We start from the raw sequence: 24,196 nt of genomic DNA, 5'->3' as shown, positions 1-24,196 counted from the left end.
GTTGGAAAAAATTTCAGCGAGTTTTATCACGAGCGGTTTCGAGCAGTTTTAGCGAGTTTCAGGTAATTTTGCGCGCTTTGCACTAGGAGTAGAAGCATTGCCAACACCAATTATTTTATTATTGATAGTAGGAGGTGCAGCAACATGTGAATCATTAGCATTGCTAGTGGTGGTAATAGTCCAAACTTTAGCTACATTTTCCTCTTTAGCTAGTTTTTCATTTTCTTCTCTATCCCACCTAGCACGCAGTTCAACCATTAATCTTATATTCTCATTAATTCTAACTTGGATGGCATTTGCTGTAGTAACAATTTTATTTTCAATATCCCTATTAGGCATAACTTTCGATTTCAAAAGATCAACATCAGAAGCAAGACTATCAACTCTAGATGCAAGAATATCAATTTTATTGAGCTTTTCCTCAACAGATTTGTTAAAGGCGGTTTGTGTACTAATAAATTCTTTAAGCATAGCTTCAAGTCCAGGGGGTGTATTCCTATTATTGTTGTAAGAATTCCCATAAGAATTAGCATAACCGTTACCATTATTATAAGGATATGGCCTATAGTTATTACTAGAATTGTTCCGATAAGCATTGTTGTTGAAATTATTATTTTTAATGAAGTTTACATCAACATGTTCTTCTTGGGCAACCAATGAAGCTAGTGGAACATTATTAGGATCAACATTAGTCCTATCATTCGCAAGCATAGACATAATAGCATCAACCTTATCATTCAAGGAAGAGGATTCTTCAACAGAATTTACCTTCTTACCTTGTGGAGCTCTTTCCGTGTTCCATTCAGAGTAATTAACCATCATATTATCAAGGAGCTTTGTTGCTTCACCAAGAGTGATGGACATAAAGGTACCTCCAGCAGTCTGAATCCAATAAATTCCGCGAAGAAAAATTTAGTCCTGCATAGAAGGTTTGGATGATCATCCAAGTAGTCGAGTCCATGGGTTGGGCAATTTTTAACCAAAGATTTCATTCTTTCCCAAGCTTGAGCAACATGTTCATTATCCAATTGTTTAAAATTCATTATGCTACTCCTCAAAGATATAATTTTAGCAGGGGGATAATATCTACCAATAAAAGCATCCTTGCATTTAGTCCATGAATCAATACTATTCTTAGGCGAGAGATAGCAACCAATTTTTAGCTCTTCCTCTTAATGAGAAAGGGAACAATTTTAATTTTATAATGTCACCATCTACATCTTTATACTTTTGCATTTCACATAGTTCAACAAAATTATTGAGATGGGCAGCAGCATCATCAGAACTAACACCAGAAAATTGCTCTCGCATAACAAGATTCAGTAAAGCAGGTTTAATTTCAAAGAATTCCGATGTACTAGCAGGTGGAGCAATAGGTGTGCATAGGAAATCATTATTATTTGTGCTAGTCAAGTCACACAACTTAGTATTTTCAGGGTTGGCCATTTTAGCAGTAGTAAATAAAGCGAACTAGATAAGGTAAATGCAAGTAAACTAATTTTTTTGTGTTTTTGATATAGAGTGCAAGACAGTAAATAAAGTAAAGCTAGCAACTAATTTTTTTGTGTTTTGATATAATGCAGCAAACAAAGTAGTAAATAAAATAAAGCAAGACAAAAACAAAGTAAAGAGATTGAGAAGTGGAGACTCCCCTTGCAGCGTGTCTTGATCTCCCGGCAACGGCGCCGAGAAAATATGCTTGATGGCGTGTATTTCACACATTCGTTGGGCAACCCCAAGAGGAAGGTATGATGCGCACAGCGGCAAGTTTTCCCTCGAGAAAGAAACCAAGGTTTATCGAACCAGGAGGAGCCAAGAAGCACGTTGAAGGTTGATGGCGGCGGGATGTAGTGCGGCGCAACACCGGAGATTCCGGCGCCAACGTGGAACCTGCACAACACAACCAAAGTACTTTGCCCCAACGAAACGAGTGAGGTTGTCAATCTCACCGGCTTGCTGTAACAAAGGATTAACCGTATTGTGTGGAAGATGATTGTTTGCGAGAGAAAACGGTAAAACAAGTATTGCGACAGATTTGTATTTCGGTATTAAAGAATGGACCGGGGTCCACAGTTCACTAGAGGTGTCTCTCCCATAAGATAAAAGCATGTTGGGTGAACAAATTACGGTCGGGCAATTGACAAATAGAGAGGGCATAACAATGCACATACATGTCATGATAAGTATAGTGAGATTTAATTGGGCATTACGACAAAGTACATAGACCGCCATCCAAGCTGCATCTATGCCTAAAAAGTCCACCTTCGGGTTATCGTCCGAACCCCTTCCAGTATTAAGTTGCAAAGCAACGAGACAATTGCATTAAGTATGGTGCGTAATGTAATCAACAACTACATCCTCGGACATAGCGCCAATGTTTTATCCCTAGTGGCAACGAGCACAACACAACCTTAGAACTTTACATCACTGTCCCAGGTGTCAATGCGAGGCATGAACCCACTATCGAGCATAAATACTCCCTCTTGGAGTTAAGAGCAAAAACTTGGCCGAGCCTCTACTAGTAACGGAGAGCATGCAAGATCATAAACAACACATATGTAATAACTTGATAATTAACATAACATGGTATTCTCTATCCATCGGATCCCGACAAACACAACATAGAGTATTACGAGATAGATGATCTTGATCATGTTAGGCAGCTCACAAGATCCAACAATGAAGCACAATGAGGAGAAGACAACCATCTAGCTACTGCTATGGACCCATAGTCCGGGGGTGAACTACTCACTCATCACTCCGGAGGCGACCATGGCGGCGTAGAGTCCTCCGGGAGATGAATCCCCTCTCCGGCGAGGTGCCGGAGGAGATCTCCGAATCCCCCGAGATGGGATCGGCGGCGGCGGCGTCTCGGTAAGGTTTTCCGTATCGTGGTTTTTCGCATCGGGGTTTCGCGACGGAGGCTTTAAGTAGGCGGAAGGACAGAGTCGGGGGGCCGACGAGGGGCCCACACCACGGGCGGCGCGGGCCCCCTTGGCCGCGCCGCCATGTGGTTTGGCCACCTCGTGGCCCCACTTCGTATGCTCTTCGGTCTTCCGGAAGGTTCGTGGCGAAATAGGCCCCCGGGTCTTCGTTTCGTCCAATTCCGAGAATATTTCGTTACTAGGATTTACGAAACCAAAAACAGCGAGAAAACGAGCAATCGGCACTTCGGCATCTTGTTAATAGGTTAGTTCCAGAAAATGCACGAATATGACATAAAGTGTGCATAAAACATGTAGGTATCATCAATAATATGGCATAGAACATAAGAAATCATCGATACGTCGGAGACGTATCAACGCCATCAACTACTCTTTGTTGAATATCATGTGAGTTGCTATGCATGTCCGTCTTGTCTGAAGTAAGGGAGATTTACCACTCATTTAATGGTTAGAGCATGCATAATGTTAGAGGAGAACATTGGGCCGCTAACTTAAGCCATGAATCATGGTGGAAGTTTCAGTTTTGGACATATATCCTCAATCTCATATGAGAACATTAATTGTTGCTAAATGCTTGTGCATTAAAGAGGAGTCCATTATCTGTTGTCTATGTTGTCCCGGTATAGATGTCTAAGTTGAGAATAATCAAAAGCGAGAAATCCAATGCGAGCTTTCTCCTTAGACCTTTGTACAGGCGGCATAGAGGTACCCCTTTGTGACACTTGGTTAAAACATGTGTATTGCGATGATAATCCCGGTAATCCAAGCTAATTAGGACAAGGTGCGGGCACTATTAGTTGCAACTTGTAAGATATAATTTACATGATACATATGCTTTATTACTACCGTTGGCAAAATTGTTTCTTGTTTTCAAAACCAAAGCTCTAGCACAAATATAGCAATCAATGCTTCCCTTTGCGAAGGGCCTTTCTTTTACTTTTATGTTGAGTCAGTTCACCTATTTCTCTCCACCTCAAGAAGCAAACACTTGTGTGAACTGTGCATTGATTCCTACATACTTGCATATTGCACTTGTTATATTACTTTACATTGACAATATCCATGAGATATACATGTTATAAGTTGAAAGCAACCGCTGAAACTTAATCTTCCTTTGTGTTGCTTCAATACCTTTACTTTGATTTATTGCTTTATGAGTTAACTCTTATGCAAGACTTATTGATGCTTGTCTTGAAAGTACTATTCATGAAAAGTCTTTGCTTTATGATTCATTTGTTTACTCATGTCATTACCATTGTTTTGATCGCTGCATTCATTACATATGCTTACAATAGTATGATCAAGGTTATGATGGCATGTCACTCCAGAAATTATCTTTGTTATCGTTTACATGCTCGGGACGAGCAGAACTAAGCTTGGGGATGCTGATACGTCTCCGACGTATCGATAATTTCTTATGTTCCATGCCACATTATTGATGATATCTACATGTTTTATGCATACTTTATGTCATATTTATGCATTTTTCGGCACTAACCTATTAACGAGATGCCGAAGAGCCGATTCTTGTTTTCTCGCTGTTTTTGGTTTCGAAATCCTAGTAAGGAAATATTCTCGGAATTGGACGAAATCAACGCCCGGGGGCCTATTTTGCCACGAAGCTTCCGGAAGACCGAAGAGAAGACGAAGTGGGGCCACGGGCGCCGCCACACTGAGGGCGGCGCGGCCCGGGGGCCCCGCGCGGCCCTAGCGTGTGGGGCCCCCGTGACGCCTCCTGACTTGCCCTTCCGCCTACTTAAAGCCTCCGTCGCGAAACCCCCGAGTACCGAGAGCCACGATACGGAAAACCTTCCGGAGACGCCGCCGCCGCCAATCCCATCTCGGGGATTCAGGAGATCGCCTCCGGCACCCTGCCGGAGAGGGAATCATCTCCCGGAGGACTCTTCACCGCCATGGTCGCCTCCGGAGTGATGTGTGAGTAGTTCACCCCTGGACTATGGGTCCATAGCGGTAGCTAGATGGTCGTCTTCTCCTTATGTGCTTCATTGTCGGATCTTGTGAGCTGCCTAACATGATCAAGATCATCTATCTGTAATGCTATATGTTGTGTTAGTTGGGATCCGATGGATAGAGAATATTATGTTATGTTGATTATCAATCTATTACCTATGTGTTGTTTATGATCTTGACATGCTCTCCGTTATTAGTAGAGGCTCTGGCCAAGTTTTTACTCTTAACTCCAAGAGGGAGTATTTATGCTCGATAGTGGGTTCATGCCTCCATTAAATGCGGGACGAGTGACGGAAAGTTCTAAGGTTGTGGATGTGCTTGTTGCCACTAGGGATAAAACATTGATGCTATGTCCGAGGATGTAGTTATTGATTACATTACGCACCATACTTAATGCAATTGTCATGTTGTTTGCAACTTAATACTTGGAAGGGGTTCGGATGATAACACTGAAGGTGGACTTTTTAGGCATAGATGCATGCTTGGATAGCGGTCTATGTACTTTGTCGTAATGCCCAATTAAATCTCACTATACTCATCATATCATGTATGTGCATGGTCATGCCCTCTCTATTTGTCAATTGCCCAAGCCGTAATTTGTTCACCCAACATGCTATTTATCTTATGGGAGAGACACCTCTAGTGAGCTGTGGACCCCGGTCCATTCTTTTACATCAAATACAATCTACTTGCAATACTTGTTCTCATTGTTTTCTCGCAAACAATCATCATCCACACTATACATCTAATCCTTTGTTACAGCAAGCCGGTGAGATTGACAACCTCATCTGTTTCGTTGGGAGCAAAGTACTTTGGTTGTGTTGTGCAGGTTCCACGTTAGCGCCGGAATCCCTGGTGTTGCGCCGCACTACATCCCGCCGCCATCAACCTTCGATGTGCTTCTTGGCTCCTACTGGTTCGATAACCTTGGTTTCTTACTGAGGGAAAACTTGCTGCTGTGCGCATCACACCTTCCTCTTGGGGTTCCCAACGGACGTGTCATCTACGTGCATCAGAACGCCTTTCTTGATTGTGCTGGCTTGATGAAGTCATGCGAAATGCTCCCCATACTCCACTATGGGAGAGCTTCTTCTTCGGCGCATCTTCACATATCCGTGATCACCATAAGGATTGCAAGATTCAAGCAAATGATCTCTCCGAGATGGCCCATCTTGAACTTGCACTTCATTTCTTCATTCTTCATCGTTGATATCTTGAAGTAACTTGAGGGATCACTCCATCTTCATCTTCAAGACATACTTGACACTTGATCGTCTTCATTTGCTTCTTATTGCAATCTTGAAGCCAACATATGGTTCAAGCATTGTCTATGGACAACTCCTACAAATATAACTCAATGTAAATATTAGTCCATATGGATTGTCATTAATTACCAAAACCACACATGGGGGCTCCATGCACTTTCAGGATGACAATAGGAGCCCACATACATCATCGAGAGGAGCACCTCAGCGAGTACCGAGTACCATGGAAGCAACAATGGCCTGGCTAGAGGACTATGTAGAAGACAGATTTACCCGATCGATCACCGCGACAATCAGTGTAAGCGTCCATTGTGTGCATTGCATACGATGCCATCACGCTTCAGACTGTTAGCGAACACAACAGATGTACATTCAACAAGTCTTCACAACGATAACATCCTATCATGTAGTTGTACGGAGCTTACATTATTGCTATTCACGTGCTTGTTGAAGATATACTAGCTTAGTTTAGTTTGTTAGAAGTTAGAACGATGTGAAATGGAGCACTTTGCCATTGTAATTTATAAGGGCATGAACAATGGTTGATAAGATCATATTATCTTAACCCTGCCACGTAGTTAAGATATAACAAAAAAAGATGATATACAATGATTTATTTTTAGTTTTACCTCTAGTAATGAGACATCTTTAAATATGTGGTGAGAGGGATTGTTGCTAAGAGATGATATATATCTCTTAGCTAAGAGAAGATAAAGCTCTTTTTTCTATTTCGCTCTCCTCTGTGTCATCAATTATCCTATGTGGCATCGCAAAGATATAACCATTATATATGCCCTGAGCGTAGTTGGCGAAAAGTTTGGAGAGAAATGATTTTTTTAAAAAAATGGAAGGTAGGTGAAGCCCCTTCAACCACTTTTTAAAGAAAACAATAAGAACACAAATATGTGTCTATGAAGATTTGAAATTGAATGGTTGGGTTACACATCAACTTCCCAAATCAAGTGAATTAGGCGTACCCCTTAAATAAAGTGTCCTTGTTTTCCATACCAGCAATCAAAGCATTATATTTTGCAAGTTTTAACAGAGAACACCTCATCACCAGGTTCACCTTCTTGCCGCAAATATATATGTAGTGCTTTAGCTTGCTATATTTATTGTCATGTGTGTCTACTACATTTCACTATCTAATTTTTGACTTTTTTTATGGATACCCTTAGTAGAAGCATTTTAGTCACTTCGTGCACTATTTTTCCATTGGCAATTAGTAATAATGTGATTGCCAATGTTTTTATACATTTTAATTCGCTTCCTGACTTAGCTTTCTCGTTAATTAATTTGTTTTTGATCGTGCACCAAAAATTGTCGGCGGGAAGATCTAGCAAGCAACATGTCTCCATCGCCAGCAAGGTCCAAGAAAGGTATAGTTCCACGTGCTCAACTTTAGTAGCAACAATTTTGCTTGAAACTATAAATGGGCCCCGGCTTACTTGGAGCTAGCTGCCATCTCCACAAGTTGACGCTGCAGCGGCTACATCTTATCGGTATTTGCTATCTTCACGATGTTTTTCTCTTTAAAATCTATGTTTTTAAGGCTTAAAATCTCGCTCCTGAAGAGGAGGCGGCCTCCTCATCTAAGCCTACTTTGAACCATCTAAATCTAATTAAAATGTGGTGCGTTGGGCATGCCCTAACTAGCTGCTTAATAATCTGCTTAATAATCTGCTGACTGAGAGAAGTGAGAACTGCAGCCCAACTCCGTTTCCCCCAACCGTTCCGATCTCACACTATGGCTACCAGCTCCGGCAACCCCGCCGCCGCTGGCGAGCCCGCCGCGTCCTCGTGGGCGCCGAGCCCACCGCACCATCCGACGCCCCGTATCCACCACATCATGCGCACCTACCTCGAACTCTCCTCCACTTCCATGAAGCGCCGCGCCGCCCCCCAAGAACCAGCCCAAGCCCGCCGGCATCGAGACTCCCGGCGCCGGAGAAAACAATGGGTGCCACCCCTCTGGGGCCGCTTCGACGGCTTCTCCGGGAGCTGGGCGTCCGGGTCTCCGGCTGACCGGCTATACGCACGCATATATGCAGAAGCGGGGCTGCCGCCAACGATTCAACCGCTCCGTCGATGTAGGCCCTGGCAGAGCGGCGCCGGAGAGGCGCCGGAGGGAAGTTCCTTAGCAATGAGGAGGAAACGCAGGTACGGCCTGTAATTTCGTGTCCACATTTTTGGGATTGTACATTGCAGGCAGTATAATGCAGCAGCGATGCGCTCTGACTTTTTACTTGGCAACTAGTAATAATGTTTCTCCCAATGTTTTTTCTCCTTGGCAACTAATAAAGCATTTCGATCCCCACCAGCTGCATATGAGACCAATGCCTTCTGTGCTTTTCTCCTTGGCAACTAATAAAGGATTGATTAACTGTTTATGTTGGCGCAATGCTGGATTACAACCAATGCCTTCTGTGTTTTCGTTTTAATTCCGTTCCTGATTTAGCCTCCCAGTCCCAGATCATTTGCACAAGCAAACGCGTTCTGTTAATTTTGTATATGATCCATGTGTACTGCACCAGAAATCGTCTCTCGTGAAGATCCAGCAAGCAGCATGCCTCTGTCGCCGGCGCCCGCAAGGTCCGAGAACGCCGCCGCTGCCAACCAGTTCCACGTGCTCAACTCCAGCAGCGGCGGCTCTGCCGGACAGGCTAACCGCGCCCCGGCGTATCTGCAGCTGCCGTCTCCACGAGGTAACACGGCGGCGGCTTATAGGCAATGGCCGTCTCCACGAGGTGACGCCGCGGCGGCGGCGGCTGCTGCGGCTTATCGGCAGTTGCCGTCTCCACGAGGTGACGCCGCTCCGGCTTATCGGCAGTTGCCGTCTCCACGAGCCAACGCCGCAACGTTGGGTCGTTCGACGCCGGTGCGCGCCATGACCACCTATAGCCCACCGGTCACTGGCGGGGCCTCGGCGATGGCACTGGCCCTGCGTCCTCAGTACGGAGCTGTGTCCCCGACGCAGCCGACACCGCCACCGCACCTGCTGCAGCAGCTGATGATCTTGGCTGGGTGGGGCGGCTCTTCTTCTCCTCGGACGCCGTGGATGCAGAGCTACGCACATGCCCGCCAACCGCCATCTCCGTTCTCCCCCTCCGGGAGAACCCGTGGTATGCCGCCACCTTCCGCTTCTCCTCGGATACCTGCAGCTAGCACTGGTGCGGGCCGTGGCACTGTCACCTCCCTACAAAGCGACGCCGGTGGCAGCCACACTAAACCCAGGGGCCGTGGCACAGTCGCAGCCGTACCAAGCGACGCCGGCGGAAGCCATAGTAATCCCAGGGGCTCTGGGGTCGGCCGTGGCGTCATTTCAACCGTACAAAGCAACGGCGGCGGCAGCCAATCAAATCCCAGGGGCACCAGCACTGGGCGCGGCAGACTGGCGGGTGCGAGGTCGCTCCAGATCACCCCAGTCAGTACCACCAGCGTGCCACCGGCCGAGGTTAATGGTGACAATGCCGCACTGCAAGTTCTGGGCCCTGTGCTGGCGATGCCGACCACTGGAGCTGCCGCCAAAAGGAAGGCTGCCGTTCGGTCGCCGAATGGCCGCCTGCGGAAGCCCCGTGCGCCCAAGGGGAGCAGTGCCACTCCGGCTGGCCCCAAGAAGGTTGTCAACAAGAAGGCCCTCGTTGTGTCGGGTGAAACTGTGGGAACGCACCCTGGCGCCAAAGGCATCGACCACCCGAAGGCTGTCTCCCTGGCGCCGCCGCCGGGCAAAGGCAGGAAGAGGAAGAGCGCGGCGTCCGGTGCAGCACCCATGCCGGCATTGACGGCGCCGACAAGCGCTGCAACCCGGTGCAGCCTCATCGCCAGGAGGAACAGCAGCAGCAGCACAGTGGTGGCAGCGCGAGCAAAGAAGCACACCATACTAACATGGCTGATCGATGTTGGGGTGCTCAAGGAGAAAGAGAAAGTCTTCTATGTGCCGGGTCCGGAGCTGGCCGCCACTGGCAACAACAGCAATGGTAAGGTCGTCACCGGCACGGTCACCAGGGCTGGCATCCAGTGCAGCTGCTGTGACACCGCCATGCCGCTCCCAGCATTCACGTCTCACGCCGGCGCTGAGACCTTGCAGCCGGTGTGGGAGCGGCTCCTTCTCATGTCAGGCAAGCCGCTGCTGCGATGCGTGCAGGAGGCGTGGGAGAAGGAGCACGTGAGGACGTTCCGTGCGGAGCAGAAGATGAAGGCGGCGCTGGAGCAGGATAGGCAGAGAAGCGCGCAGACCAAGAAGAAGCTGCTCGCCGCCAATGGCAATGGCAGTGCCAACTCCAGGCAGAACAGGAAGGGACCTCTTGCTCTAAAGGGCACCAATGGTGGGGGCGGTGATCGGAGCGACGACGCGTGCGGCATCTGCGCGGACGGCGGACAGCTGTTGTGCTGCGACAGCTGCCCGTCCACGTTCCACCCAGAGTGCCTCAGCGTGCAGGTCCCCAAGGGATCCTGGGTCTGCCACTACTGCCGGTGCTTTGTGTGCCTTGCCACCGACGGCGACCTGGCCACGTGCCAGCAGTGCGCTCGCAAACGTAAGCAGTCTACCATGACCATGACCATGATTGATCTTCTAGTGTGTCCCTGGAGAAGAAAACTGATGAAAACTACTGCACTGACAACTGCTCTGCAGATCACCAACACTGCCGCCCATCGCTGTTCGCTGGCCACGAGATCGGCCCCTACTGTAGCGAAACCTGCAAGAAGGTGAGACAATCTCCATCGTACACACATCATGGTTACAGAGCAAACAATGCAAGTATTGTTCATGATTAACAACTGCATAAAATATTTTTCCAGAAACTCTTTCACTGAAGTTCAATTCGTTAATATTATTGTTATACCGACGCGGAAATACTAGCACTGATGGTGTGTATTGATCTCAGATGGCCGCGAAGCTGTCAGAGATTGTTGGAGCCAGCAACACCGCTGTTGGAGATGGCTTCTCCTGGTCCCTGTTGAAGATTCAGAAGGACTCCTCCGCGATGGACTCCATCGCCGTGCTGGAGTGCAACGCGAAGCTTGTGGTAGCGTTGGGCGTGCTGGACGAGTGCTTCAACCCCGTGAAGGACCGGCGGACTGGCATCGACATGCTGCGCCAAGCTGTGTTCAGCCTAGGGTAAGCTGAACCTTTCTCTGTCAGGCAAATCAAGGTTCAGAGCTCTGTTGTGAATTTTTGGAATGTTCTGTACAATGTTGTTGAGCAGATCGGAGTTCAAGCGGCTGAGCTACGATGGGTTCTACACCATGGTCCTGGAGAAGGACGCGGAGATCATCTCGGTGGCATTGCTCAGGTATGTATGTCAAGGGTTCCGAAACTCTGTTTTCGTAAAGAAAAAAGAATTCTTTGTGTTGTTCTGTTCACTGTGTTCGATATGAATGGTGACGACAAGGTTGAGATAGGCCTGCGGATGTATGAGCCTCTTCCCGTCAACCGTTGGGGCTCGCCATATATTTAGCTGTTCTGTTTTCAAGCATCATTTTTTCAACAATCAAAGTTATGGAATATTTGGCTTGTAATTTGCTTGAGCATTGTGTGACTATTTGGCTTGTAACTTTGGAGGGTGACGTAGTTTGATGTGGGTCGGCAATCCTAGAGTTTTAAAGCTACCAAAGTAGAGGCAGCAGAGATTCCGAGTTACACATAGAGTTGAGAGAGTACTTAATTGTCTATAGCTAAGATGCTTACATCTCTCAAACTGAATTTGCAGGTTTCATGGTAGCAAATTGGCGGAGATGCCGTTCGCGGGCACGCTGCCGCACTACCAGAGGCAAGGAATGATGCGTCGCCTTGTCAACGCCATCGAGCAGGTGGTTCAGAGATCTATCTGTACAACTTCGAAAAGCCAGATAATTTCACTTTGGGCGTTCAGAGATCACATGTAAGTTCTCCACTGACGACAGAACATTTCTTCAGGTGCTGTCGACGTTGCAGGTGGAGAACCTGCTGATCCCAGCGGTGGCCGAGGTGGTCGACACATGGAAGCGGTCATTCGGCTTCGCGCCCGTGGAACCGCGGCTCAGGGAGGAAGCCAACAGGCTCAGCACGGTTGTCGTCACCGGCACCACCCTGCTCCAGAAACACATCATCCCAAACACCGCCGCCCTCGCCGCGTCATCCACATCCTCGAAGCAGCAGGCAGAAGCTGAGAAGCAGGCCCAGGCGGCACCGGCGGCGCCGCCGATGAGCGAGGACGAGCTGGCGTTCCTGGAGATGAGCTGGCCGGTCTGCAGCTTCACTGACCTCGTCGCCGGGATTGCCTACTCCCCGCGGCCGCTCGGTGTGGATCCCCTCAGCACCGCGGTGAGGGGTCTCGTGGGCGGCGGTGCTATCCCGGGGAGGAGCTCTGCTGGTGGTGGCGCCAGCGGCCGGCAGTCCTGCGGCGGCGAGGCTGTGGGTGGCTCGGGCGGTGGCTGCAGCAGCAAGGTGTTCCAGATGTCGAGCTACTCCGCGGCCGCGCGCAGCAGCAGTCTACGGCTCGGCGTCAACAAGTGAATTATCTTGCCCTTGGTGCGCGATGACTGAGAGTGCTGAAGAATTTGCTGCGACTATTGGTCTTTGACAGCGAAATTTGCTGCGACTTGGTTCCGTTATGTTGTTGCCCGAGAAGGCCAAAAAATAATGCAAACTGGTCACTCTGGAATTTTGACATTCCAAGGTTACATACGTGGCTTGGACTTAGTTTGGGGATGCATATGTTTCTGAACGAGAAGCTCGGCACGGTATGAACTTTCCAATAACTTCTTTGTCTGGTGAGAGAGATTAAAAAGAGTGAGCGGAACAAATTCAGTTGATGTTGCAGCGATCGGTTCCAGGTTTCGTTAGCCAGTAATTTCAAGTTTCTAGGCTCACTGTTTATGTCACCCCACGCTGCGGTAAAGGACACCATATACATATACTATATTTTACAAATCAAATGAATGGAAATTTGGTGTACATAGGCATCAGTGTTCCCTTCTTAAAAATAAAATTAAAAACCACTTTTCTGAGTTCCAAAAAATCCGACAAAAAATCTGCATATATATGCAGTATGTATTTCACAAACATCCAAAATATCAAATTAGAAATAATGGGAATTTTGGGCTACATAAAAATGGCATAGTGTCATGATCTGTGATCATTGGAATTGCTGCTCCGGCAATGGAGAGATGCACTCTAGGCCCACTCATGTATCATGTTGTTTGTCGTCGTCTGGCTAGAAACGTGACTAAGTTGTTACGTCACAAGAACATCGATGAGATGGAATGAGTAAAGAGAACATGCCAAGAAATGAGGATAACCTAGGGTTTTATCAAATAGTAATACATAAGGTTGACAAGACTAAGATCTTTGGGCTATATGTGGGGATCATCGCGATAATCAATCGCTCGACATCGATCATTATCATGGAAGGTTGTTCTGGACATGTCCACATAGGGTCACACCCTTAAGGTTTTAGCGACATTTAGAATGTGAGTGTGAATGAAGATAAGAAGGAAAGTGGTTTTGTAGGTTGTACGAAGGGTCTAGGAATACTTCAGACGAGTCCAAATATAAGTTGTCACGGAAGGTTGGAAGGGGAAGGCTCGAAGGGGCACCATGGGCAAGGGCGGCATGGGCCCTCCTTAGTCGATGCATCAATGGAGGGAGGAGTCCACAAGGTGGAATCTCCCCCCTTGTCGGTTTGGGAGAAAGGTCTTCCCCCCATAGGACGGCCTGCCTACTATATAAAGTGAGATGAGGAGCCGGGTAAAGCACAAGACGCACGGCCCCTCTCAAAACCCTAGCGTTGCTCACCTCCACGCGCCGCCACCGCCCAAACACCGCTGGCCATCACCACCACTGTGCCACCCTTCCCCTTGCCCCTGCCCTAGCCGAAGGACCGCCACAGAGATCTCTTTCCTTCTTCTTCTCGGAGTGTTGTCAGAGTTCTGCCACCATCTATATATAATGTAATCGGTCACGTGGAAGCGCTGTCGGGTCATCAAGATAGATTCATGCTTCGTCTGTGTGCTTGATCATAGTTCGATGCAGTGTTGATCACTTCAGGTTGCTTGGTTGTCGAGAAAAATTAGAGAAAAACTAGATGTAACTTTGATCACGTACTACAACCAGATGAGACAGCTCCTTTATAACCTTGTAACATAAGTTTGAAAAACAAGAACACTACTCCCTAGTATCATAAGCTCATCTGCTCATGATACATGCATGAACTTGAAACTAGTACTCAGGAGGGAAAATCCAAATACAACCATCACTCTCATCATCGTAACCGGAATGGTATCCCCATGACGCGATCCCGTGTAAGTGATTCGCACCTTCGTTTTTTCCGTAGTACACAGTGGTACTACCGAGGCCCAACCATTCTAAGCAATCTATCTCATCTTGTGGACATAATTGTTGCTCACAGTAGTAGATGTGGTTTCTCCGCACCCTGTTGCACTCACCCGTGACGGGCATGTGTACCGCCTTGCAGCACGCTGGCCCCAAGAATAAGGCATGGTCACCCAAACTCGTCACCTCCGTCGATTTGTATTCGATGTCGTCGAGCTCAAATACCCTAAAAGAGTGATCACTGCAACAGTAACTCCTCGGCGAGAACTTGAGAGCTATGGCGAGCTTGCCGTGTAGCTCGAAGATGTATTTGTCATGGGATTTCCCCCAACACTCACTCGAGATGCCCATTTCGATACGTATGCGGCGCATGGAGGTGACCACCGCAGCTCTTTTCCGTTTCATGCCAATCACGAAGCTGTATAGTTCACCATGTGTAGTAAGGGCATATAGCATGCTATTGCAAAAGGCGATGTCCGTGAGCTGCTCGTTGCAGAAGTCCGCGGTAGATCGTGGTACCGTCCACCCAGCGTCCGGGCAGCTGATCCTGCATAGCGCTACCTTGCACCTTGTGGTCATCGCGGCAAGGATGCAGCCGCTTGAGGAAGGGTTCTCCGAAAAGATGATTTTGCTAACGGAGGTCTCTCCGTTGCGAACTTTGGATTTTCTCGTTGGGATGATGCTTTGTCTGGCAGAAAGCGCGGCTCGATCGCCGGAAAAGACATTGACGACGCAGAGCCGAGTGCCACCGATCAAGCTCTAATTCTATCATCAATAAATCAATGGGCGTTTGTTAATATAGTGCGTGACGATTGACGGTAAATCAATGGTCGTTCGTTCTCTGCGTGTCGCGTCATGTTGGGCACAATTTTGTTTACCAAGCCTAGTTAGCGTCGGCGGCACGCGCGCGCGCTCGTGAAACCGTGCCGGATTCGGTCCATCGGTTCCCTACAAATTCATGGAGAGCCTCGTGCAACAGAACACGACACGTTCCATGGAGAGCCTCGTGCGTCGACCCCTGGTTCACGCCCACGCCGGCTCATGCAGACCTGCTCGGAGCACGACGCCCTTCTTCTTCAGCTACCCGCCCACGCAGACGTCGTCGGAGCAAGAGCGACGACCAAGACTGTTCGGACAGGCGCCTCCTCCGGCCACGGCGAGCCCGAGCCCTAAACCCAGCAAATCTGGCTTCTCCATCTCCGCGCCGCCGTTCTTCGTACAGACCCGCGTGCTCCCCGCCGTCCAAGAAGCACCAGGACCGCCGATCGTCCTCAACACGCACTGCGAGCTCCCGGCCGTCGCGAGGGTCCGCGCCCGCGACAGCTTCGCCGTGCTGGTCCGTGCCAAGGCCCCCGGCGTCGCCGCCGTGCGGGAGGCGTGGATCGCTGTGTCTTGCCCGCACCCCGACGTGCGCGTCCGGGCCATCAAGTCGTCCGGCCGCCACGAGAGCTGCGTCGTCGCGAACGGCCGCGGCGGCTTGGTGCGCCTCGGCGACCTCGTTGCCGGCGAGGAGACGGCGTTCCTGCTGTTCGTGAACGTGCTGAGCGCCAGCGCGGACGATGACGACGACGTGACACGGCTTGTCACGGTGAGGTGCGCGTACAGGGACGCCGCGACGGGGAAGACGGCGGTGGTGATCGGCGAGGACGCCGTCGTGCGGAGGCCGGAGGAGGTGACGAGCCAGGAGGACCAGAAGCCGTCCGTGGAGGTGCAAGTGGAGCGCTTCCGCTTCCAGGCGAAGGCCGGACCGTTCGCCAAGTACGCCGGCAATGAAAGACAACACGGATTTGCAATTGCCCGGAAGAGAAGTGAAGAGCAGCACAAGTTACCTTCGACGACGATACCCTCTCGTCCTCGTGGCCGGCCATGATGATGCCCAACAGTGGCAGCAGCTAGCTTGACCATGCTAGCATGGCATCTGATTAGATTAAATGTTTTGCGAACTAGTATAGTTCTATAGTACGGAGTAACATAGTTTGCCACTTATACCTGGTATCGGTAAAAAATAAACATTTAACTTTTCTATAAAATCCATGGAACTTGGGATCTAAAATCAATTTTTCACTGCGAATGCCCTTAAATTGTTACACATGCTTCATAGATGGAGATTCGATTAAAGAATTGCAAACATGCCATCAAAACAACCCAAAAATGCAAAAGAAATTAAAACCCAATTCACAAATATATATCAAATGCAACGGGAGATACTTTTGTACTTACACGCATAGGTATGGATGTTTCCGTCACCGTCTATTGTCTTTTGAGATTCAGATGAAAAGATGACAGAGAAAGGAACCTTTTCATCTACCATAGTGAGCACGAATCTCGAGAAATAAATGAAGGGTGACATAATAAATACCTACACCCATGCATGTAAGTACAAGATCAACTTGGCAACGGGAAAAGCAATGGGTGAATATTTGTTGGTTTTTAAGAGTGGTTCGGTTCGGGTACAAAATCGGTGAAATACCCCAAAGTTAGGTTTGCAAAGCAAAATCATTCATTTTAATACCCACAATGTGTTGTCCCATTCGGATGATTCAAATGATGTATATTTCAATAACGATGGTTTCAAAAAGATAACTAGACGTATGAAGATTTCCTGAAACAAAGTGTTCGCTTTATATGGACAAGGACAAGCCAGTGTAGGCAGCCATATAAGCTATTTGATGAAATCTCAAAATCTCATCTACCATGGCAACTAGGGGTTATGGGGATAAAGTTAGCAACACATTACTAGTTACTAGTTGATAGATAGTTGAAATAACTTATAAAAGAAAGCCCTTCTAGCTGCAGTAAATGAGTGGGAAGAGAAGGAGTCCACACGCATTTCTCATCCTCTCACGCCAGCCGCTTCGCCATGCAAATATGCACCCACGTTAGGTCGTGTGGATCAAGTTCGAATTAGAAACTTGTTTTATCGAATAGTTAATTTTTACTTGGTATGTATCGGTGTGCGTATGCATGCTCGACGTGTGTCGTGTCTCCCAACGCGTGCTATTCGGTTGGTGCCTCTTCTCCCAGGCTTAAAAAAGAGACGAAAGATAGAATAGATCTAGAGTTCATTAGTCTATATGTCTCTCTTGCGACCAATTTTTGTTGTTGTGCCGGCCGCTCTCTAGGCATAATCATTCCGGCATCTGTGTGCATGACCGTACGGGAGAGCTGGCATCTGAAAGCCCATTTTTTGGAATCCTGCAGAGCCACTAAGGGGAGATGGCGCAAGCTCGCACGAAATAGCAAAAAATTGGAGGGATGAATTCGGTCACCGCCCTCCAAATTTAGCCACCATATATAGGGGCGGTCTCTCACCGCCAATTCTAATTCCAAATCTCCCACCCCCCTTCACTTCGAGCTCATCCACTCTTCCCGATCTAGCGACATGGCTAGCTAGTCCTCACCCGCACGGTCAGCGAGGCTGGCGGTGGCGGCGTTGATTGTTGCGGCGGTGACTGGCCACGACTTGTCGTCTTTTTCATTTGTGTCGATCGCTCTGGTTTTTGTAAGATTTTGGAAAGCCTAGTCTTATATCTTAAATTTTTGGGTACACAGGGGGATCTGATAGAATTCATTGTAGGCCATTCCTTCGTCGTCGGTCGTAGTTGGATCTGACTCTACCATGGGGACGGTTGTCGAGGTTGCATCTGACTCTACCACAGGGATGGTTGTCGAAGTTGCATCTGACTCTAGCACGGGGACGGTTGTGTTGCCTGCTTCTTTGCCACGGTCTCCTGCTTCCCCAACCTCGGTGTTGTGTGTGGCTCCTCTGACTATAAGGCCGGTCTTTCTTATCTAGTAGTTCATTGATGTCCTAATGCTTAAGGATGTGTGAATGTGGTAGTTCGTTGATGTGCTAATGCTTAAGGATGTTGATGTGTGAATGTGGTATTCATTGATGTGCTTATGCTTACGGATGTGAATGTGGTAATTCATTGATGTGTTAATGCTTAGCTACGTTCGTTTGGTATTTGTCATGTAGGCGATCATGCCACTGGGCTCCTCTTATCTTTCTACTTCATCTATCAATACTCATGATTCCCTGTTTGCACATAAACGTGCAATGGTTGGCAACCAAGGAAGTCCGAGTTTGTGCTGAACCGTTTTGTTGCATTCGTCCATAGCGGTGTCTGCTTTAACCTGAGATTTAAAGATGCGCAGATGAAGCAGATGAAGAAGGTAACTTTTGATGTTCTTGCATTCACTAGCATATATGTGAGAACTCTTCAGGTCTTTTTTTATAATGAACGGTTTATTACTTTAAGCAACAGACCCGGTCTCTGCATAGCTAGAATGCACACAGTCGTACTAGTGTAGTTACTACAATCAAGAACCAATGAAACACGTGACAAGTACTAAATAGTTGTAAGAATACAAAACATCTAGGTAGGCAGGGACGGAGCGCTGGCTGGGGCCATGGCCCCCCTCATGGTATTTTTTTTTTGTTAAAAAATCTTGGTTAATCTATATATTTGACCTGCAAGTTGCCTAAATTTACTTATATGGCCCCTGCCAATAAATTTTACATGCAATTGGTCCCCCTTGTGTTACTTTTCTGGTTCCGTCCCTCTAGGTAGGTGGATCCAATCGCAGATCACGCTATCACCCATGTTTGGGAAAAAATATTACTCACTGTATCTTCCAACTGCGAAGATATCCCGTAAAGAGGTTTCGAACTCTTCAGATCTACAATCTCTACTACTTAAAAAGAAGGAACATGTTCCCCCTTCTCGCCCTACTTTGGTCGTCCTTTTGGTCGTTGTGCCTCTCACTACGTCAAAATCTTCCTCGTCCCGCTCGTGGACCTTCCGCTCGAGCGCATCCACCTACATGGGCCAGGCCCACACTCCTTCTTCCAGCGGTCGCACCCCCGGTTCGCTCTTCTCTACCCCACGACCCCCATCTCATGTCTATCATGTCCAACCCTAGCCGCCTCTGCCTCCCCCCACGCGATCTGGTCCTCTTCCACCCGCGCGACCCCCATCCCATGCCCGCCTCCTGCCTCCACATGCCGCCGTTGTTGTCTATTTCCCATCTCGAGGACGCGCGGCGAGATGTAGTCCGTCGCCCTCGACAACCAGCTGCCACAAGTCGGAGCAGAGGCCGCGGAGAGCTCAGTAATGGGACGTTCAGCATCCAGGGATCTAGGCTGGAGGAGACGCCACTGAGGGAGTGGTCTTCGACCTCCAGCATCCAGGGAGCCTGGCCGGAGCCAAGGCCGTTGGCGGCTCAGTAGCCCTCCTGGATCTAGGGAGCGGCCTAATCCGTAGGCGCGTTCTGGATGTTCGCCCACCACTCCGTGCCTCCACTACATCAAGCAGAGTTCTTGCTGCTACAGATCTTGGGTCCCATGCCATCCGTGCTATGAAGAAGACCAACATCACGTAAGTGTCTAATTTCTCTTTTTGCTTGATTAGATTAATTAGAGGCATGAGTGAATATTTTATTTAGTGGATCCATGCTGCACTACATGCCGTGGTTAATTATCTTGTTAGATCGAGACTTGCTTGAATATGTGAGTGTATGAATTGCGATGCACTTATCAGTTTGTTTGAATGCTTACCAGCTGTAACTTGCCCGTGTGTTGCTATCTTTGTATGCTGCACTACATGCGGTGGTTAATTGTCATTTTAAGTTGAATGCTTGCTTACTGTGACTGCAAGGACATGATGGAATTGCTGCGTTTTATTTCAACCTGCAGCTTACTTGATCCTCTCTATGAAGCTTATATATCTTGGTTGTGCATATTGAGATTGATTCGTTGAAACCATTGTATTCTATAACCAGTAAATCTTCTCACATTCTTTTACCATCCACACAGATAAAGGCACAAAGGTACTAAAGCGGTGTCCTGCACAACCAGTACGTGGCTGTTGTTATGTATAACAGAGGTAAAATTTTGGAACACATTCCTTTTACATTGATTTTGTCTTTGTATGCTCTTACATTTCATCATTTCCACATTCAGACTATGATTGAAAAGTTTCTGTTCAAGTGAAGTGACAATGTACATTTTTATATTGCCGTTGTTTTAATTATATAAGGCCTAATGTATCTGTTTTTCTAGGGTGGCACAAACAGGACTCCCAAATTATAAAGAGTAAAAATCTTGGCGAGACCGGAAGGTCATAGCCTCTCAAGATTATTTAATGTGACAATTTTTGTTTTCTCTATTTTTAGAGAGCTTCTCTTCTCATTGTGACATGAAATGTAAAGAATAATAATAATTGCGGAAGTGTCTACTTCAAATAAATATTCGCAACTGCTATATTGATCAATTGTCATTTTTATTAAATTTATATACCATCCATATTTTCTTAAATATTTTTGTAGTTTCCAGGAGATGTCTGGGCACGACGCCTTATATGAACTTCTCTTCAAAATTTCTTTGAGAGGCTTCTTAACGAGTGGATGAGCTGGATGATATGGAGAAGCGGAAGGCAAACGGGGATTCAATGTTTGCAATGCTCAAGTAGTGTCACGGTATTTCAGTCCCATGTTGGAGTTTTGCAGAAAAAGGTGAGAATCTTCCAGTTTTTTTTCTGCCAGTCTCTGTGTGATTATTTTCATATAATTTCAAATCAAAGTACTTGTGCAAAAATGGACACATAACAGAAAGAATCGGGTAAATTAGGATTTGAAATTATTCTTGTGGCGTCATGTCAACCGTTGGGAGTTGCAAGAAGACATGATGATATCCTTCTAAGTTGAAGTTGAATGTTTGCTTCAGAATCAGTGAAATCAAAATTTAACTGCAAGGAATTTTTGTAATTGCGATAACAAACTCAGATGGTCAGTTGAGTGCCAAGTTTTAGATATGTGTGTGTGGAGTACTGCAGTTCAGCTTTGGGAAGTTATTTGGCAGAGCATGATCATGGACAGGGATGTGTGGTTCCGTGGAGAATCTAAGCTATCTCCCTATGGTCGCTTTTAACTGACCTCAATTTGGTTTATGTAGGACCTGTGCTAGGAAAGAGAATAACGTAACAATAGATTATCTTATTAATGTTATTATTACAAAAGTAAGAGATCAATGATTTGATTTGTCCAATTAATTTATGTCTGGTTACTTAGTTCAACTGCCTATGACACATCAGTTGGAAGGATTATTACAAAATAATGTAGCCTTTTCATACATATTTGCATCTTTCTAAGATGAATGCTTGCTTTCTGTAATAGGATTTGGTACCAGATGGAGAATGGACTTCTTTTTGCACTTGCCTCTCTCATATTTTTGTCGTAGATTTGTGCATTGCTGCGCAATTTTAAGATGCTAAGCAAGTGTTTCTTTCATTAGGTCTTGTTGTTGTTGTTGTTGTTGTTGTTGCATGATTATGATTCTCTCATATTTTTTTTTGAAACAATGTCGGTGCCAAATACTAGGACAACAGAGTTAGATTTACATTGCTGTCATTGTCCAATAAGTTTCTTTCTGTATAATCAAATACTTGTCTTTAATAAGAGGGAATGGGTAACATAAATTTTTCAACCACTATTTCTTTCTGAATATTAATTACCTCTCCTTTTTTTATCTCCAAGTGATATTTGAACTTGTGCACAATGATTTTTTTTTTTTGACATGGAGAAGCTGAACCTAATGAATAGGGGGCACTCTTTTTTGCATGATTCTTCTAGCTAACTGAATTAAAAAAATCCTAGAGAAGGAAACTGTTACTTGGCCAATATACATTATTGAGTGCGTTCTTTAATCAGAGCCTATTTGTTCCCTTACTAATGCTTATCACACTAGAACTGAATATGCTCATGTTGCATAGATTTTGATTTAGTGACCATGCACCTAAAGAGAATGTCGATTGAGATTTGGGAACAACCCAAGTACCTGGCTATTTGTACCCAGTGGCGGCAGTGGCTAATTGAAGTGGGAAATGGATGACAGCGGGTGGAAGACACCGTCGTGCCACGACGGGCGCGTTATGCAGGTCCTCATCGTTAGCATCACATGGCCGTGCGGACGCGCTGCCGCGATGAGTCCACAACGATGGCAACAGGGACGCAACGCAGGAGCAACAGAGAAGTAAAGGGCAGCGACGGGGCACTGCAGGGAGACGCCGTCCCGTGGTGTGGTGAGTCGTCGGCGCAAAGAAGGGAAGCATAACGCAGCTGCCGCGGTAGCAGAGCCCTAGGCTGGCTTTAGAACTAGAGGCAGAAGTTCGAAATATGCAGACCAATGATGAAGGGCAGTGAATTATCAGGTTAGGTACTAATTTCGAAATAGATTTCTTTTATGTTCATGTGGCTATGTGTATAACTTGTTGTGAACATGGATTTCCCATGGATATTATATTTATTGGAAGAAATAAACTTGATGAACTGTAGCAACTAACGGCAATCGCACATTTTGTTATTGCAAGGAGGTCACCTCAAGATTGCTTGTTTTGTTGATCAAGTGTTGTTATTCCAGTGTTAACATGTTTGGGCCAGCCGTATCCCTCTGCTAAGGAAAGTGAACAAGGAATTCCTGGAGGTAAGTAGAAGCAGATGGACTAGGACACTTGCAGCTTAGCAGGAAGCTAATCTATCCATATCACTGGAACTAAAAGTTAGTTTGGTCTGATGCGTCTAATAATTTTGATGGGAGCACAGTGCAATGGTTCAATGGAAAGAATGTAATTAAAGAGTGTGCAAGTTTTAATTTTGCGGGAACTTTGGATAATTAAAGCATATGTTCAAGAAATATCTTCACTCGTTGAAACACAATAATTTTGTGTGAATAATTCTTTGCAATGGGTACATAAGCATTCCAGACTGAGATTTCATGTTTATTTACCTGAATCTGAAATTTCCATAATGATCATTATCTCATTGCCACCATTTTTTGTTGTTTGAGGATTGGTAATTGTGAAAAACAGACAAATTCTTTAGTGGTGGCAGTCTCGACAATGCGCTGACCTTTTGAACTTTAGAAAGAAGATACCAGGTCGGTGTCCAATTTGCTTTATCGTTTTCTATGTTGCATTTTCCATTGTCGGACATGCACTTCCATTGAATACCTCAATGCAGAAAATGTATGTCCTTATCAAGTGATAGGACTGTATGACATTCAGGAGACCTTACCAAGATGGTATGTTTCACGAAAGAAACATGCTCAGCTTCTTTTTGCTGTAAGTCATATCATTTACAGTTTTTCCTTTACTTAAATGGGGAAGGTCACCTATTCTTGAAAAGAAAAATCAGGGAGATGTGATGACCAAATTTTATCATTCTTGTCTTGCAAAAAGTATTGCTGGTCCATTATTTTTTCAATCCTGATATATGTGTGTTGTCTTAGAACTATCATCTTTCAAGCAAACATATTAATAGAAAGAGACCTTGGTTGTCCTGTTAGGGTGCTTAAGCAGATCTTGGGAAACACCTAGGTAAAAACAGTAGAATTCTTCGAAACATAGTTAAGATTGTAGTAGTATCATACTCTTCCAGCCTCAAGGGCAAACACACGCCACCAGCTACTGCTGCATTAAGTTTTACTGGTTCAAGATCTCCAGGTACACAGTTAGCATGCCAATATGTTTCATCCGAGATATCTTGAGCAGACTGAGACCTATGGACTGAAACTAAAGCAATGGATCGATATCTTGTAGATACTGTTTAGGTATTCTAAAACTGAAACAATGTGTAGAAAAGTGTTGTCTTTAGCAATGCTTTGCATCTTGAGAAAGATTTGTATCGTTCCAGATCATGTTAAA

The 24,196-nt window shown here is 46.4% G+C and overlaps 1 protein-coding gene and 1 long non-coding RNA gene across 3 annotated transcripts; both read left to right on the top strand.

Annotated features, from left to right (window-relative positions):
• The first annotated feature begins 10,220 nt into the window (after positions 1–10,220).
• On the top strand, positions 10,221–12,677 carry LOC124662225 (increased DNA methylation 1-like). Its single transcript, XM_047200088.1, has 7 exons — positions 10,221–10,716; positions 10,815–10,888; positions 11,068–11,300; positions 11,389–11,475; positions 11,893–11,992; positions 12,099–12,262; positions 12,350–12,677. The coding sequence occupies exons 1-7, from the start codon at positions 10,221–10,223 to the stop codon at positions 12,675–12,677; spliced, it is 1,482 nt and encodes a 493-aa protein (XP_047056044.1).
• Positions 12,678–19,396: 6,719 nt separating this feature from the next.
• On the top strand, positions 19,397–22,833 carry LOC124666698. Of its 2 annotated transcripts, none has more exons than XR_006990990.1 (3): positions 19,397–19,876; positions 20,314–20,383; positions 20,826–22,833. It is a non-coding gene; the product is annotated as an uncharacterized LOC124666698 (long non-coding RNA). The 2 variants fall into 2 exon arrangements; XR_006990991.1 differs by having other exon boundaries at positions 20,560–22,833.
• Positions 22,834–24,196: the final 1,363 nt, after the last annotated feature.

This window comes from Lolium rigidum, chromosome 6 (genome assembly GCF_022539505.1).
Source record: "Lolium rigidum isolate FL_2022 chromosome 6, APGP_CSIRO_Lrig_0.1, whole genome shotgun sequence".
Taxonomy (NCBI): domain Eukaryota; kingdom Viridiplantae; phylum Streptophyta; class Magnoliopsida; order Poales; family Poaceae; genus Lolium; species Lolium rigidum.
This window is presented reverse-complemented; position numbering and strand designations above follow the sequence as displayed.

Bases quoted from the DNA above. Each gene is read 5' to 3' on its own strand.
- LOC124662225 (XM_047200088.1), top strand. From the start codon at position 10,221: ATGCCGCTCCCAGCATTCACGTCTCACGCCGGCGCTGAGACCTTGCAG. The intron at 11,301-11,388 runs GTAAGCTGAACC...GTTGTTGAGCAG, and splicing joins CAAGCTGTGTTCAGCCTAGG to ATCGGAGTTCAAGCGGCTGA. The intron at 11,993-12,098 runs GTGGTTCAGAGA...ACATTTCTTCAG, and splicing joins TTGTCAACGCCATCGAGCAG to GTGCTGTCGACGTTGCAGGT.